The 12,908-nt window shown below is 41.2% G+C and overlaps 1 protein-coding gene across 2 annotated transcripts in view; it reads left to right on the top strand.

Moving 5' to 3' along the window:
- pex14 (peroxisomal biogenesis factor 14) overlaps positions 1 to 12,908 on the top strand; it is an 82,919-nt gene that overhangs the window by 47,084 nt on the left and 22,927 nt on the right. For both annotated transcript variants that reach the window (XM_027170362.2, XM_027170361.2), the window contains exons 4-6: positions 1,693 to 1,818; positions 7,315 to 7,400; positions 12,019 to 12,121. In XM_027170362.2, coding sequence (XP_027026163.2) covers positions 1,693 to 1,818; positions 7,315 to 7,400; positions 12,019 to 12,121 — 315 coding nt within the window. The remainder of the gene's footprint in view (positions 1 to 1,692; positions 1,819 to 7,314; positions 7,401 to 12,018; positions 12,122 to 12,908) is intronic.

Here is a 12,908-nt window from a genome sequence, read left to right as displayed (position 1 = left end):
AGAGACCGGTGAAGATGTCCAGGTTTATAACTCTTACATTATATTATGTAACACGACTGGTCAAAAAAAATAATTAATAAAAAATGTTAGTGTTGGAAATTTTCTTCGCAATAACAGGAACTAAACACTTTGGAAGATGCTGTTCTTGGATAAAACTTCACACAACACACTGTGGGTGATTTTTATTTCTTTATTTTTTTTTCTATAGCACTTTACATTTAAGATCGGTAAATGTTCCGACTTAATGATTAACACGTTTAGCATCGATTTACGTTTGCTCCTTACTCGTGTACTCACACTGTCGAACAAACATGAATTGAAAACACTCTGATTTTCTCCAGCTTTCTGTTATTGGACTTTTTTTTTCCCCCATATGCTCTCGTTTACAGCGTTTCGTCTCCAAGCACACGGTCTGGGTTTTCATACCCAGCTGACAGTAGACAGGGCTGAACAGGCAGAGTCTCTGTTCTCTGCCAAGCTCTTAACTCTTACTGTACTGTTTAATCACATGTGTCACTGGCATTTGACACATTTATGATATATGTATTACAGCACAAAAAAAATAACAGCTTGCTGTCTGCTGTTTAACTGTGGCTCCATTTGGAGGAAAAAACTCAGCCTTTTGGTCCCCTGGCAGTCCGAGTCGTATGAAAATGTGTGGAGCAGAGTGGTGAAATGCAGCGGGACGTCTCAGAGAGAGAGAGAGAGAGAGAGAGAGAGAGAGAGAGAGAGAGAGCGCTAAACACCAACAACAGATAACACTGCTATGGACAAACAAAGGTCACACAGGGAGTAGGTGTGGTGGTATACAGCACATGTATAAATCTGATTTGTTTAACTTCACATTTTGATAAAAGCTGTATTCTCTTTAAATCGTCAGCTTTAAATGGGCACAATTTGTTTTTATGTGCCAGTTGTGAAGGGAGCCCATAATGTTTTCACCACTTTTATGTGTTCATTAAATGTCCAAAGCTCAACTCCAGCAGTATAAATGGAGAGCCTCTAAAGGCCTGTTCTCTTTTTTTCCCCCACACCACGTTGGTAAATGCAGTTTTGGGTCTTTGTTTACTTCAAATTGTTTAATAAAGGCAAGACAAAGACCAGTTACTGCATAAGGTGTTGGAAATAAACCTCCAGTTTTTTCCACAAAAGGGAACGTTAAAATTAGATTTTTTTTTCTCCCCCCTCCCCTGTCATTTTCCATCAGAGACCTCAATGCAATTTAATCATGACTAAAATCATTAAAAAAAGATCTGAAGATTTGATTATATTGGCATTTGCAAAATTATGTAATACATTTACATTACAATGAAGGAATTAAAATAATGCATTTTATCTGTCTGGGGTTTCGAAGAGCTCCACCTGGGGAAATAAAGCAGCTGCAAATGGACGAGGTCTATCTCACTGCCTGGACTGCCCATAATGGAGAAGATCTGTGCCGTGCCAGTCAGAACAGCGTTAACCCTCTAGAGCTGGTGCCCGTGATTATTCCTTATAGCTTCAGTGCAGTTCGCCAAATTTAAATCAACGCTGGTGGTTGAAGGCAGGTTACATCTAATCGTGGTTTGTAATGATGGCTAATTGATATCATGTTTCTCGGTGTGCTACTCGGTGTTGTTTTAAGATGGCGCCAGAGTGTGGTTGTTCATTACTGTGTAACTCATTCTACTTTTGATCACTCTTTGCGCCCAGGTTTGACCGATGACGAGGTGGAGTTGGCCATCCAACGCTCTGGCAGTGTTGAGGAAGCACTGGCTCTGAGTCCATCAGGATCTCCTCACATGGTCCACAGCCCACCACTTGTTCCTGCAGCCTACAGTGAGTGTCAAAGTACCAGTATTATTCAGACTAGAGATGTATGTACGAAAGTTCCGTAGATGTTTTTATTTAGTACTCCATGTATTCATAACATCTTTTTTTTTTTTTTAATTTGAATATTTTATTTAAATATTAACCCACCAGCAACTATGACCTTGGAAGCCCTCTGGAAAAACCTGAGAGGTAGAAATGTCACTGCTGACAAATTCCTCTCAAATACATCACTCCAGTTCATTGTTTTCCATCAAAATAAAATAAATTAAAATAAATAAATAAATAAAAAATCTGGTAGCCTAATTTTGTCACCCAGATGAGGTGGGTTTTTTTGTTGTTGTTTTTTTTTTAGGCAAGTTTCTTCCTCATATTGTCTCAGGGAGTTTTTTCTTGCCATCATTGTCTCTGGCTTGCTCATAAGGGATAAATATAAATGTAAAATTTTAACTTTATCATTTAAATTTTTATATTTCTGTAAAGCTGCTTCACAAACAATGTCCATTGTCCCTATATAAATAAAATTAAACAGACATGACATTGACCAGGCAGGTACTAAGGATCACTTCACTTCCTTGTTAAGTCCAGATGAAAAAATAAATAAATAATGCACCTCCTATTTTTTTTTTATCTGTATTTCCAGACCTCCCAGGACTGTCTTTTCTCGTACAATCTTATAGATTACCGTCACTCAGAAATTTTCTGGAGTGATTGTATGCTACAGCTGAGAATTCTTCATGAAACTCCTGTGTTAGACTCATTATCCAATGATTGTCAGTCATTGTCCATGGCTTGGTTTTTGATCAAGTCAAATAAAAGATCTTGGATATAAAATCACGATGTCTGAGCCAGATTTCAGTAAGACAGGGATGTACAGTATACTGTTGCCAAGTCTGGAGTAGGTATGAAGATATTATCTAGATTACTGACATGATGTTTCTGGTCTAGAAGAATTGTGTAAAGACATTTCACGTGATGACAGATTTCCTGAACAGGACCATGTTTCTTTTTTGTGTGTGTGTATATTAAGATATAGCACTTTAAAGGATGAAAGTGAAAGTGAAGTGACGTGACACGGCTAAGTACGGTGACCCATACTCAGAATTCCTTCTCTGCATTTAACCCATCCAAAGTGCACACACACAGCAGTGAACACACACACAGCAGTGAACACACACCCGGAGCAGTAGGCAGCCATTTATGCTGCGGCGCCCGGGGAGCAGTTGGGGGTTAGGGTTAGGTGCCTTGCTCAAAGGGCACCTCAGTTGTGGCCGGCCCGAGACTCGAACCCACAATCTTAGGATTACGAGTCAGACTCTCTAACCATTAGGCCATGACTTGCCCACAATGATTGATGATTGTTGGGGTCAGGTGGAAAAGGCAGAAAAGTTAAAAAAAAAAATAATAATTTCTATCTGCAAGTGCGAAGCATTACTGAATTTATTTTGACAGCCGGTATCCAATTTCAAGCCGAACAGATTAGACTAAACCAACAATTTGATTAAATTATGTCACACAAATCTTCATTTTTTTAGCATTAAGATTTTAGATATCTGTAGACCGACTGATTTTTTTTAGCATCGTTACGGTGGATCCGTTTAGGCAAGAATCAAAAGTACAAAATAAAATTAATTTTAATTCATAAGTGTTATAGATAGTAAAAAAAAAAAAGAAAAAAGTTTGACCCCATAATTAGATTAGAAATAGCAGAAGTGAGATTTGGGAGACTTTCCTAATTTGCATTCAGTCATCTGATGAAAATGTGTGCTGAGGTAATGTTTTTAAAATATTATGTCAACAAGGCAACGTCGCAGACCAGAACGTCTGCGCTTGGATGAAATTAAAACGTTTTGAATTACAAACTATCTTTGATGAAATGAAAATACACTGCAAGGAAAATACTCACACATTAAAACTGTGTGGGTTTTTTTAGGATTTGTTATTGCTTTGAGAAACAAAGCAGGCTGGTTTGTTTGTGCAGGTTGAAAAATAAAATGGCACAAATGGCACGGACCTACCAGACTGTTTGGGTTGGGTGTGATCTGCGCTTTGATGTGGTCAGAGTAACCTCACCGGTCATCGAGTTAAAAAAAAAACACAACAAAAAACAAATTCGGAGATAAACAGCAGCTTTTTTATGGAGCAAATCAACAGTTGCACGTTTATTCAGTATGGTACAGGATGCTGATGTCCTGCTATATACAGTATACAGTACGTGCTGTTTTGGTCAGAATATAATGGATTACTACAAAGAATTAATAACGTGAGGAACGAGTGACTATAAATGAAAGAAAAGTCAAAAGACATCGGCATTGGTTTGAATACAGTGTTATTAGGGATCAGTGCAAACCTGTTCAAACACATCTCTAACTTAACAAAACATCCTTCCTCTGCTATTTTCCTTACACCCTTGACTCTATTTTTGTCATTAATGACACGGTGTAACATTTATTTACATTTACATTTACAGCATTTGGCAGACGCCCTTATCCAGAGCGACTTACATTATCAAATTTTTTTATACAGCTGAGCAATTGAGAGTTAAGGGCCTTGCTCAGGGGCCCAACAGTGGCAGCTTGGTGGACCTTGGATTGACTCCAACACCTTAACCACTACATAGGCTACCACATGTATTTATTACTATACCGTCAGTGTTTTCGATTGTTTTCAGCTTTTGTTCTTCAGAAAGTTTGCTATTTCTGTTCTTCTTCTTTTTATTTACTGTCTAAAGAAAAATCTAAATTTTATTTGTCATATCATACACAAATCGAACAAAATGCTTTTTATGACACAAGTTGTGACAAGAATCACAAGGAAAATGGTCTGTAATCAATTTGGCTGTAAATGAAAGAATAAATAGACAAAAACTACTGATGATGTAGGGACGTGTGCAGCCGTCATGCCTAGTACGAGCTGCTTATTAGCGTATAACATGGTAACAGCATGTTATCCTCTAAGACTAGCAGTAAATTTAGTTGTCGCAGCGGCCGTGCTGCAGCCCATGAATCCCGTCGTTCTGTTCGAGGTTACTTTGTGACAGTACATGACCTCCTATTTGCGTAGATCTGTAATTAATTCCCGTATGCACGAAGACGGTGTGGGCCGTTTGACACGATGCTCAGTCCATCACGGCAATCTCTTGCGCACAGCAATGGGTTTGGAAAAGGCAGGGAAAAGGGCCTGCTTCGACCTGTATCTTTATTACCTCACGGGGGGTTATGAGCGTCGAGACGACCACTGATTTACCAATGCGGAATGAAGTCCGCCTAATGCTTAACCTATATGACAATGATTCCAGATGTATTCCACCCTCATTTATTGCCACACTGTCCTTGACTCCCCGGCATCTCATGTTTTGTAATGAAAGCTCCGCTGATGGGATGGCCGTGCAGTTAGGCTCCAGGCCGCCTCTAACGGAGGGTTTTATATCAAAACGGCTATAAGAGAAGTGCATAATGAGGTGAGAGCAGGGAGTCTTGTGCGGGGGGTCAGGCTGAAAAGAGGAGGACTACTTCTCTTTGATGTCCTTGTTATGGGGACGATGCACGGAGACACACATCCATCTCTGTCCAAGTAATGAATACTCTGATCCCTATTTTCAGCCGCAGAAGGACAGTAGTGTCTTCCCTGAACCCAATAAATTTGAGAGGAGATTGGAAAAAAGAAGGGGGAATGGGGCTCAGGCTCACACCTTAAGTGACCAAATGAAAAGCAGCTTTGTGGGATGGAGAAAGAGAAAGTGCTCAGGAACAGACGGAAGTCAGCGTGGACTTCGGTACCCGCATCCTACAGTATAAGCGCTGAAGGAATCCTGTACGCTAGGTGTTAACTGTGAAACTGACAGGATGCCTAGTTGTGTTTCTAGTTATTTGAGGAATGCGTAATGAGTCGGAGTAAAAGTAAGCTTTGACGGGAATGTTGTTGACATGCCCGTGGGCATCAAACATCACCTGAAAGCACCCTTAGACCAGTCTGGGGAATGGCAGTTGGGGTATTTTTTGCATGTCAAATCACGCAAGATGCCATCAAAAGTTATAGTCATCTGCTCATTCATGCGTAGCCACCTGTTTTTCCAAAGACCTATCCTTATAAAACAGAGATGGGGGAGAGAAAAAAAAGCAGATTTGTCTGCATGTCTATTAGAGGCTTTGTTTATTTGTATTCACTGGAGCAGATTCAGACAAATTACAGCAACACACCTGTTCCCCAGGCTCAGTATGTTACAAAATGGAGCATTTTGTATCTGACATGTTGACCTGCCACAGCCAGACGTGCCTTAATTACTTTTCTCCTAGGTCTACGCTTATTTGCATGATCATTTTTTTTTAACCTATTCACAGGTCAGATCGCACAAGGCTGCGTCGCCGTGCATGGAAATAGCTGCTATTGGCTAAAGTCTGCTCTTCACTTTGTTTTGGTGTATTTCTCAGAAACTCCTTCGATTGTTCATTTTTTCAAGTTGTAAAATGTGGAATCCCCACACTGCAGTCTGAGTAATAGTGTGTCTCTTTCTCTCCTGTACGTGTGATGCGTATCGTGAGTATGTGTGTGTTTAAAAACCGAGCATACCAGAAACTGATATTTTTATCAGTTGGATGTGCGTGTTTCTGAGAATAACTGCGTGGGAGTCATTGATGTGGCGACCTTTTCCTCAAAGCAGTCAGAGCATGCTTCACCGTACGGCTACTGTACAGAGGTTTAGAAGAAAAACGAAAACTCTTCCTGTACTATTTAGCTGCATTTTCATTATGATGCATCTCGTAGCTGCTCTATCGCTTTAATGCGGCCAGCAGGGATGGCTTTCCACCGTGCTTATTCACACAGAGAATATCACTTTGTTTCACCGAGACTCAGGAGTAGTAACCTTTTTTGTCTTAGTCATGTTAGGAATAAAGCATGTCAAGGTGGTGTGTGTGGTGTGTTACCATTACAAAGTTGAATATTTTCCTATAACAGCATGTCTTGAATTTTTTTTTTAAACTCCTCTTCTATTCTAAGCCAGCAGAAACTTTTTTCCAATTTTTTTATTTGCTGAAAGAGAGAAAAACCTCTCAAACTTGTTCGCCTCTCGTTTATAATTAAAAAAGAAAAATACAAAAACAGCCGATCCGTCCGTCCCGAAGAAGCTTAAAATTTAGGGCTTTTCCTCTGACTAGCAGCTGACACTGGAGTCTCCTTCCATCAGTTCTAAATGAACGTCTCTTTAAAGAACATCAACCCTGTTCCAGTGTCCTTTCGACGAGCTGTTAGAATAAAAGCGGTAACAGATTAGAACGAGTGGCATTAATACAAATTTGTCTTTCAGCCAGAACTACTGTCTTTGCTATACATGCTTTTATCTAATAGTGCCGCTGCTTTCATTTAATTTCCTCTTATTTTTACCCCGAGTTGTTTTTTTGTTCTTCTTCCTGTTTTGTTTCAGAAGTCCATGGAGCAGCAGCGCTGGTGTGTGTGTATAATATCAGCAGCTCTTGTCAATGTCTGCTGTGTTTGTGTCTCTTGCAGGTCCCCCTGGTTACAGATGGAGAGACTATGGTGCCCTGGCCATCATCATGGCAGGAATGGCCTTTGGCTTTCATCACCTGTACCGCGTAAGTTCCTACATGACCTGAAACCCCCCCAGGATTTAAAAAAGTGGGGTAAAAAAAATCTATTCCAGTTGATCTACAGATCCTGGCTTTTTTTTTCTGTACATTTCTTTTCAAGTTCCAAGGATCTCGGACGAGGTTCCCATTTGTGGTTAGTTTACCAGCTTGGAGAGACGCTTGCGTGTGCATCACCCTGTCTGCTTTGCGTCATGCATGAGCATGAGCTGACCTACAGCACTTTTTTTTAATTTTACATTTCACTTTTCCCTTGTGGAAAAACCCAGTGCCAGTGCATGTCCTTTGATTTGAACGCTAAGGGGGAGACACTGTTAGTCAGAACTCGGAATCCCACATCGGTTACAGGGCATGTGGACTCCATTACTCCCTTTTATAGCCGGGGAATCAGTGAGTTCTGGTTGTGTGCACCCAGCAGCACAAGGTTGGGGTACTCACATGATGTCATGTTCAGGATGAGCGTATGTGATTTTTGCCCTGCTCTGGTGTGTGTGTGTGTGTGTGTGTGTGTGTGTGTGTGTGTGTGTGTGTGTGTGTGAGAGTGTGTGTGTGAGTGTGTGTGTGAGTGAGTGTGTGTGCGCGAGTGTGTGTGTTTGTGTCTGTGTGTGTATGAGTAAGTGTGTGAGTGTGTGTGTGTGTGTGTGTGTGCGCGAGTGTGTGTGTGTGTGTGTTTGTGTGTGTGTGTGAGTGAGTGTGTGTGCGCGAGTGTGTGTGTGTGTGTGCGTGCCTTCAAAACAACCACTTCACTTCGACCCCTCTGCTGCTTTCAGCACACACCGCTCTATAAAACCTCTCTCCAGCTACACGACTGACATTATTAATAGTTTGGGAAGAACTGCACAGCGACATTTTTTCCACATGACACTGAAGGTCTGTGTTTTTTGTTTATGGAATTCCCAGATTTCCACTGTACTTCTACTCAGGATGCTGTTCTTATTTCACTGAACAGCCAACAAACCCTTTTGTACACATTGTACACATCATCCTACCTACTTCACCCTTGAAGTGACTCGTACCGACAAAGCCACCTGAGATCAATTCATGTGTGTGTGTGTGTGTGTGTGTGTGTGTGTGTGTGTGTGTGTGTGTGTGTGTGTGTGTGTGTGTGTGTGTGTGTGTGTCGGTGACATGAAAAAGTCGTGAAAAGTTTAACTTTGTGTAAATATACAGCCACTCGGTGCAGCGAATAGCACGAACGGTATGTAATCCTGCATAAATGTAATCCTGCATTTATACACTGATGAATTTTATACACAAACTCCAAATTCTCCCTCCAGTATGTTCATTTTTAACAGTAAGAAACCGATCTGTTAAAATCTCCGTGTGCGAATGTCGATGAAGGAATAAAACATGACAGGAAAATAATCGCTGGAATAAAACAACATAGTTACCGTTACACTAACTATATGGAGATGATTCTTTTCCTATCACAGCATGCTCTAAGGGCCTTTTTACACCTGGTCACTTCATGTCTTTTCTCTGATCTGATAGATATCTGATTTGTTAAAACTGTTGCATTTACATTAGGCCACATAAACGCGTCTCGGCGAATCGGATATCGATCCGATCTTTCTAGTCCCGCCCAATATGCAAATATATTTTACCTCATTTCCGGGGTAATTGAAATGGAACACACTTTGGTGTATGCGGTTGCTAGAAAAAACAGCATTTGCTGCATTTTATGACCCAACGAGACACCTGGGTGAAAGATCGGAGCAGCACTGCATATTTGTTTCTGGCGCGATTCACGACTTGTGAGTCACCTGCGAGTGACGTACTTCCGTTTGGGAGGAGTATAGCGCTGACGTATGTGGCTTGAACAACCACATGCATTTACACCTGTCCAGTTTCATCTGAAATGTGTCCCAGACCTCCTCCTGAAGGGGTTTGAGCGTTTCAGAGGGCATTTAGACCTGGTCTTTTTACCATCGGATAGATATCTGATCACAGAAAACTCATGAAGTGACCAGGTGTTAAAAGCCCCTAAATGTGGTTTATTTCTACTACACTCATACTAGCAATTTTTTAATAAAATAGTAAAAAAAAGTTTTTAAACTGAATAATGTCATAATTTGAATGTCGTGAAACGTCACGAGATCTACGTCAGGTCTGCGTCTTGTGTACGACATTGCGTCGTACAAGTTTTAAAAAAGTGTTTAATTTTATTTGTCTTTATTTCTTCTGTTTGTTTGTTAAGCTGAGATGGTTGTACTGTATAGCTTTGTGGTTTTAATACATGGTTTGTAACCTGCATTGTTCTGTATTTCCACTACTGACTGTCTATATATCTATTTATCGATCTATCTAACCAGCGATCAATGGTCGCGTGCAAAAGTTTGCATACCCTCTGGACAATCAGAATGAGTACTTTAATTATAACAACACCTGTATTGTCTGTCCACCAGATGTGTTTCTGGGAATAACACAATTATCAGATTGTGTTAGAGCGTCAGTGGTTAAAAAATGTTTTCAAAGCCTGAAGAGAGAGAGAGAGAGAGAGAGGGAAGGAGAGAGAGAGGGAAGGAGAGAGAGAGGGAGAGAGAGGAGAAGGAGAGAAAGAGAGGAGAGGGAGAGAGAGAGAGAGAGAGTAGAGAGAGAGAAGAGAGAGAGAGAGGGAGAGAGAGAGGGGAGGGAGAGGAGAGAGGGAGAGAGAGAGAAAAAAAGAAGAAAAAAAAAGGAGAAGCCAACGAGGAAAAAAAGGAAGAAAGAGGAAAAAAAGAAAAAGAGAGGGGGACACCAGAAAGAAAAACGCAAAAAGAAAACAAAAAAAACGAGAGAACAAAAGCGAAAAAAAAGGCAAGCAAAGAAATAAACAGAAACAAGACATAAAAGAGAATAGAAAAAAGAGAAGAGAAAGAAAAAAGAAAGAAGAAAGAGAAAAACAGAAAGAGAAAAAAAGAGAGGGAGAGAGAGAGAAAAAAGAAATAAGAAATAGCAATCGCCACAATCCCGACTACCTACACCCCTCTCTCCCTCCTCTCTCTCTCCCTCTCTCCCTCTCTCTTTCTCCCCATCCCCTCCCCTCCACCCCCCTCTCCCCCTCGCTTGCTCTTAAATGCATAAAAGTTCTATATTTCCTCACTGTTCTGTTCTAACAGCCACAAATCTCTTGGAATCCTCTGAACAGTTTTTAGATCTTTCAGAACTGAACAGTTCGGGGCATTACACAAAAAATAAGATTTTGTTTTATGTTTATTTTATTTTGTTTTATTTTCATTTAATTATTTTTATTTAACCGCTAAATAGAAATTTGCTTGAGGATAAATTTGATTCGCAGTTTCCTTCTTTCCTTTAGGAAGGGATGCAAACTTTTGCTTTCATCACTGCAAATCTTAGACAAAATTTAATTTGTAAAGACAAAATCGTCAAATCTTAGACAAAATGTTTTTATTTATTTTGGTTTTAAAATGCGTGGAAAATTATTTTCTCGAGCCTTTCCTTCTTTTATTTTCGATAATTCTCCTCTTTTCTTATCAGCCTGTTTTTTCAGCCATCATAGTCTCTCCATTGTGGTGTGTGTGTGTGTGTGTGTGTGTGTGTGTGTGTGTGTGTGTGTGTGTGTGTGTGTGTGTGTGTAGACATGGTTAGGTGGTATTCCCTGGTGTGAGTGCTCACACTGCTGTCATATCACAGTAGCGGTGTGCCAGTGCCACCATATGCCCCATGCTCGGCCCATCCTTTATTTATGCTATAGAGCACGGTGTAAACACCACTCGCAGCAGCCCTCTTATTAATTACCCCAGCGCTGACAGCCATTTAATCTTTTTCAACTTAAAAGTGTTTATTACTTTTGCCAGTGTCAACAACGCTCAGGCCGCTGTGAAAAACCTGGCCGGACCAACTGTTCCTCTCCAGCAGACAAAAGGCCTGACGTGCTTGTAGCTCACCACAGGACCTCCTGTTTCAGTTCCTGTTCTTCTTTTCCCACAGAACACTGTTTGCATGGGAGAGAAGGGGGGAAAAAATGAACCTTACTTATACAGTACGTCTTAAACGAGTCAGAGAGCCCAGGGATGTGTTAGCCCTCCGACCCTCAAGCTCATCCTCTGTGTATGAACGTGTTGTTGAACAAGGCTTAACTCTGACAAGCAATTGTGCTCACAAGGTGACATGTTGGAATGGAGCAGCCAGGCTGTGGGCAAAAAGGCTTAATGAAGTTGAACCCAAAGTCACGCCCCGTTGCTTAATTCTTGGCCTGCTTGTCAGCTATTGAGTCAAATCGTTGAGGATGAAGTGAGCAAACCACAGGATTTTCCAGAGGGAGTAGAAGTAGGAGAAGGAGGAGGCGAAAAAGACTACTTGGACTCTTTTAAAACATAGTTCAGCACTATATACAATATAATAATAACCATTCGTACCCTATGACATCAGGTAAACACACTCCTTTACTGCTCTGACTATTTCACTCGCTTCTTTTTTTTTTTCTGTCTGATATTTGTGTCTGTTTCCTGTGAGGTCACGTTTAGCCCAAATTGGAGGACACGCGTCCTGTTCCAGGCGTGTGCGGCCAGGCGTACCCTCACGCGTTTCCTCTGGTTTGTTTTTTTTTTCTCCCACCCCACTTCCTGCGAAGCATTCTAATAGCGTGTCATGTTTTTAATTGCAGAAATACATCCTTCCCCTCATTATGGGCAGCAAAGAGGACAAGAAGCATCTGCAGAGGATCGAGAGCAGCATCGTCGACATGAGTGGCACGCTGACACAGACAGGTGAAGATTAATATCTTCATCACTTTTTTTTCCTCCTTAACATTTTCCTTCATTTATCTGTCGCCAAAATCTGCTCACATTTTACAAATGACGGTCCTGTCATTTCGCTTTAATTTGAAATTGCTTGTTTACTGTCAGCTCAGCCTCAATTAATTACGTTTCGCTGAAAAGCTCTTAACCTCGGAATATTAATGAGGGAAGGGGGAGTGACAGCGTTTCGCTTTTTTTTTAATGTTATAATTTTTTCCCCTTTGTGACTGTGTGGCGAGAAAGTTCATTTTAATTTTCGTGGCGCTGGTGCGGTTTCTCGGCTGCGGCCCTGGCGGGACGGTGATTAAGTGCGCTGTGACAGGTGCGTCTTCTGTCTTGGACAGGTGAGTAATCTGAAGAGGCCTGTCAGAGCGGGATTCCTCCCCTCCTTCCACGTCTTCTGCGCTCCGCTCATCCCCCATTCAACACTCATCCGCTTCTTCAGTGCCGTAATTAAACAAGCTGGCAACCATGAAAGCGGGATGCTTCCCTGAGAAACTTTACTCTCGTTAGTGCTGCGTTCAATGTACGACTCTGTCACGCGAAGAAGGATTGCGACAGAGTATTAACACGGACTATGTGTTTGTTTTCAGACACAAATAGGAGGCAAACTTTTTCCAAGAAGCCCTGACCCCAACAATCTATCTCTATGTTAAACTCTGCATCTCTGCGGCATCACCAGATGAGATTCTTCCCTGAAACTCTGAATGTATTAATGCTGCAAGAGAAAAGCTTTTCCCCGGTTGTCAGGAAATCG

The sequence above is a fragment of the Tachysurus fulvidraco genome, chromosome 23 (assembly GCF_022655615.1).
Source record: "Tachysurus fulvidraco isolate hzauxx_2018 chromosome 23, HZAU_PFXX_2.0, whole genome shotgun sequence".
In the NCBI taxonomy this organism is placed as follows: domain Eukaryota; kingdom Metazoa; phylum Chordata; class Actinopteri; order Siluriformes; family Bagridae; genus Tachysurus; species Tachysurus fulvidraco.
This window is presented reverse-complemented; position numbering and strand designations above follow the sequence as displayed.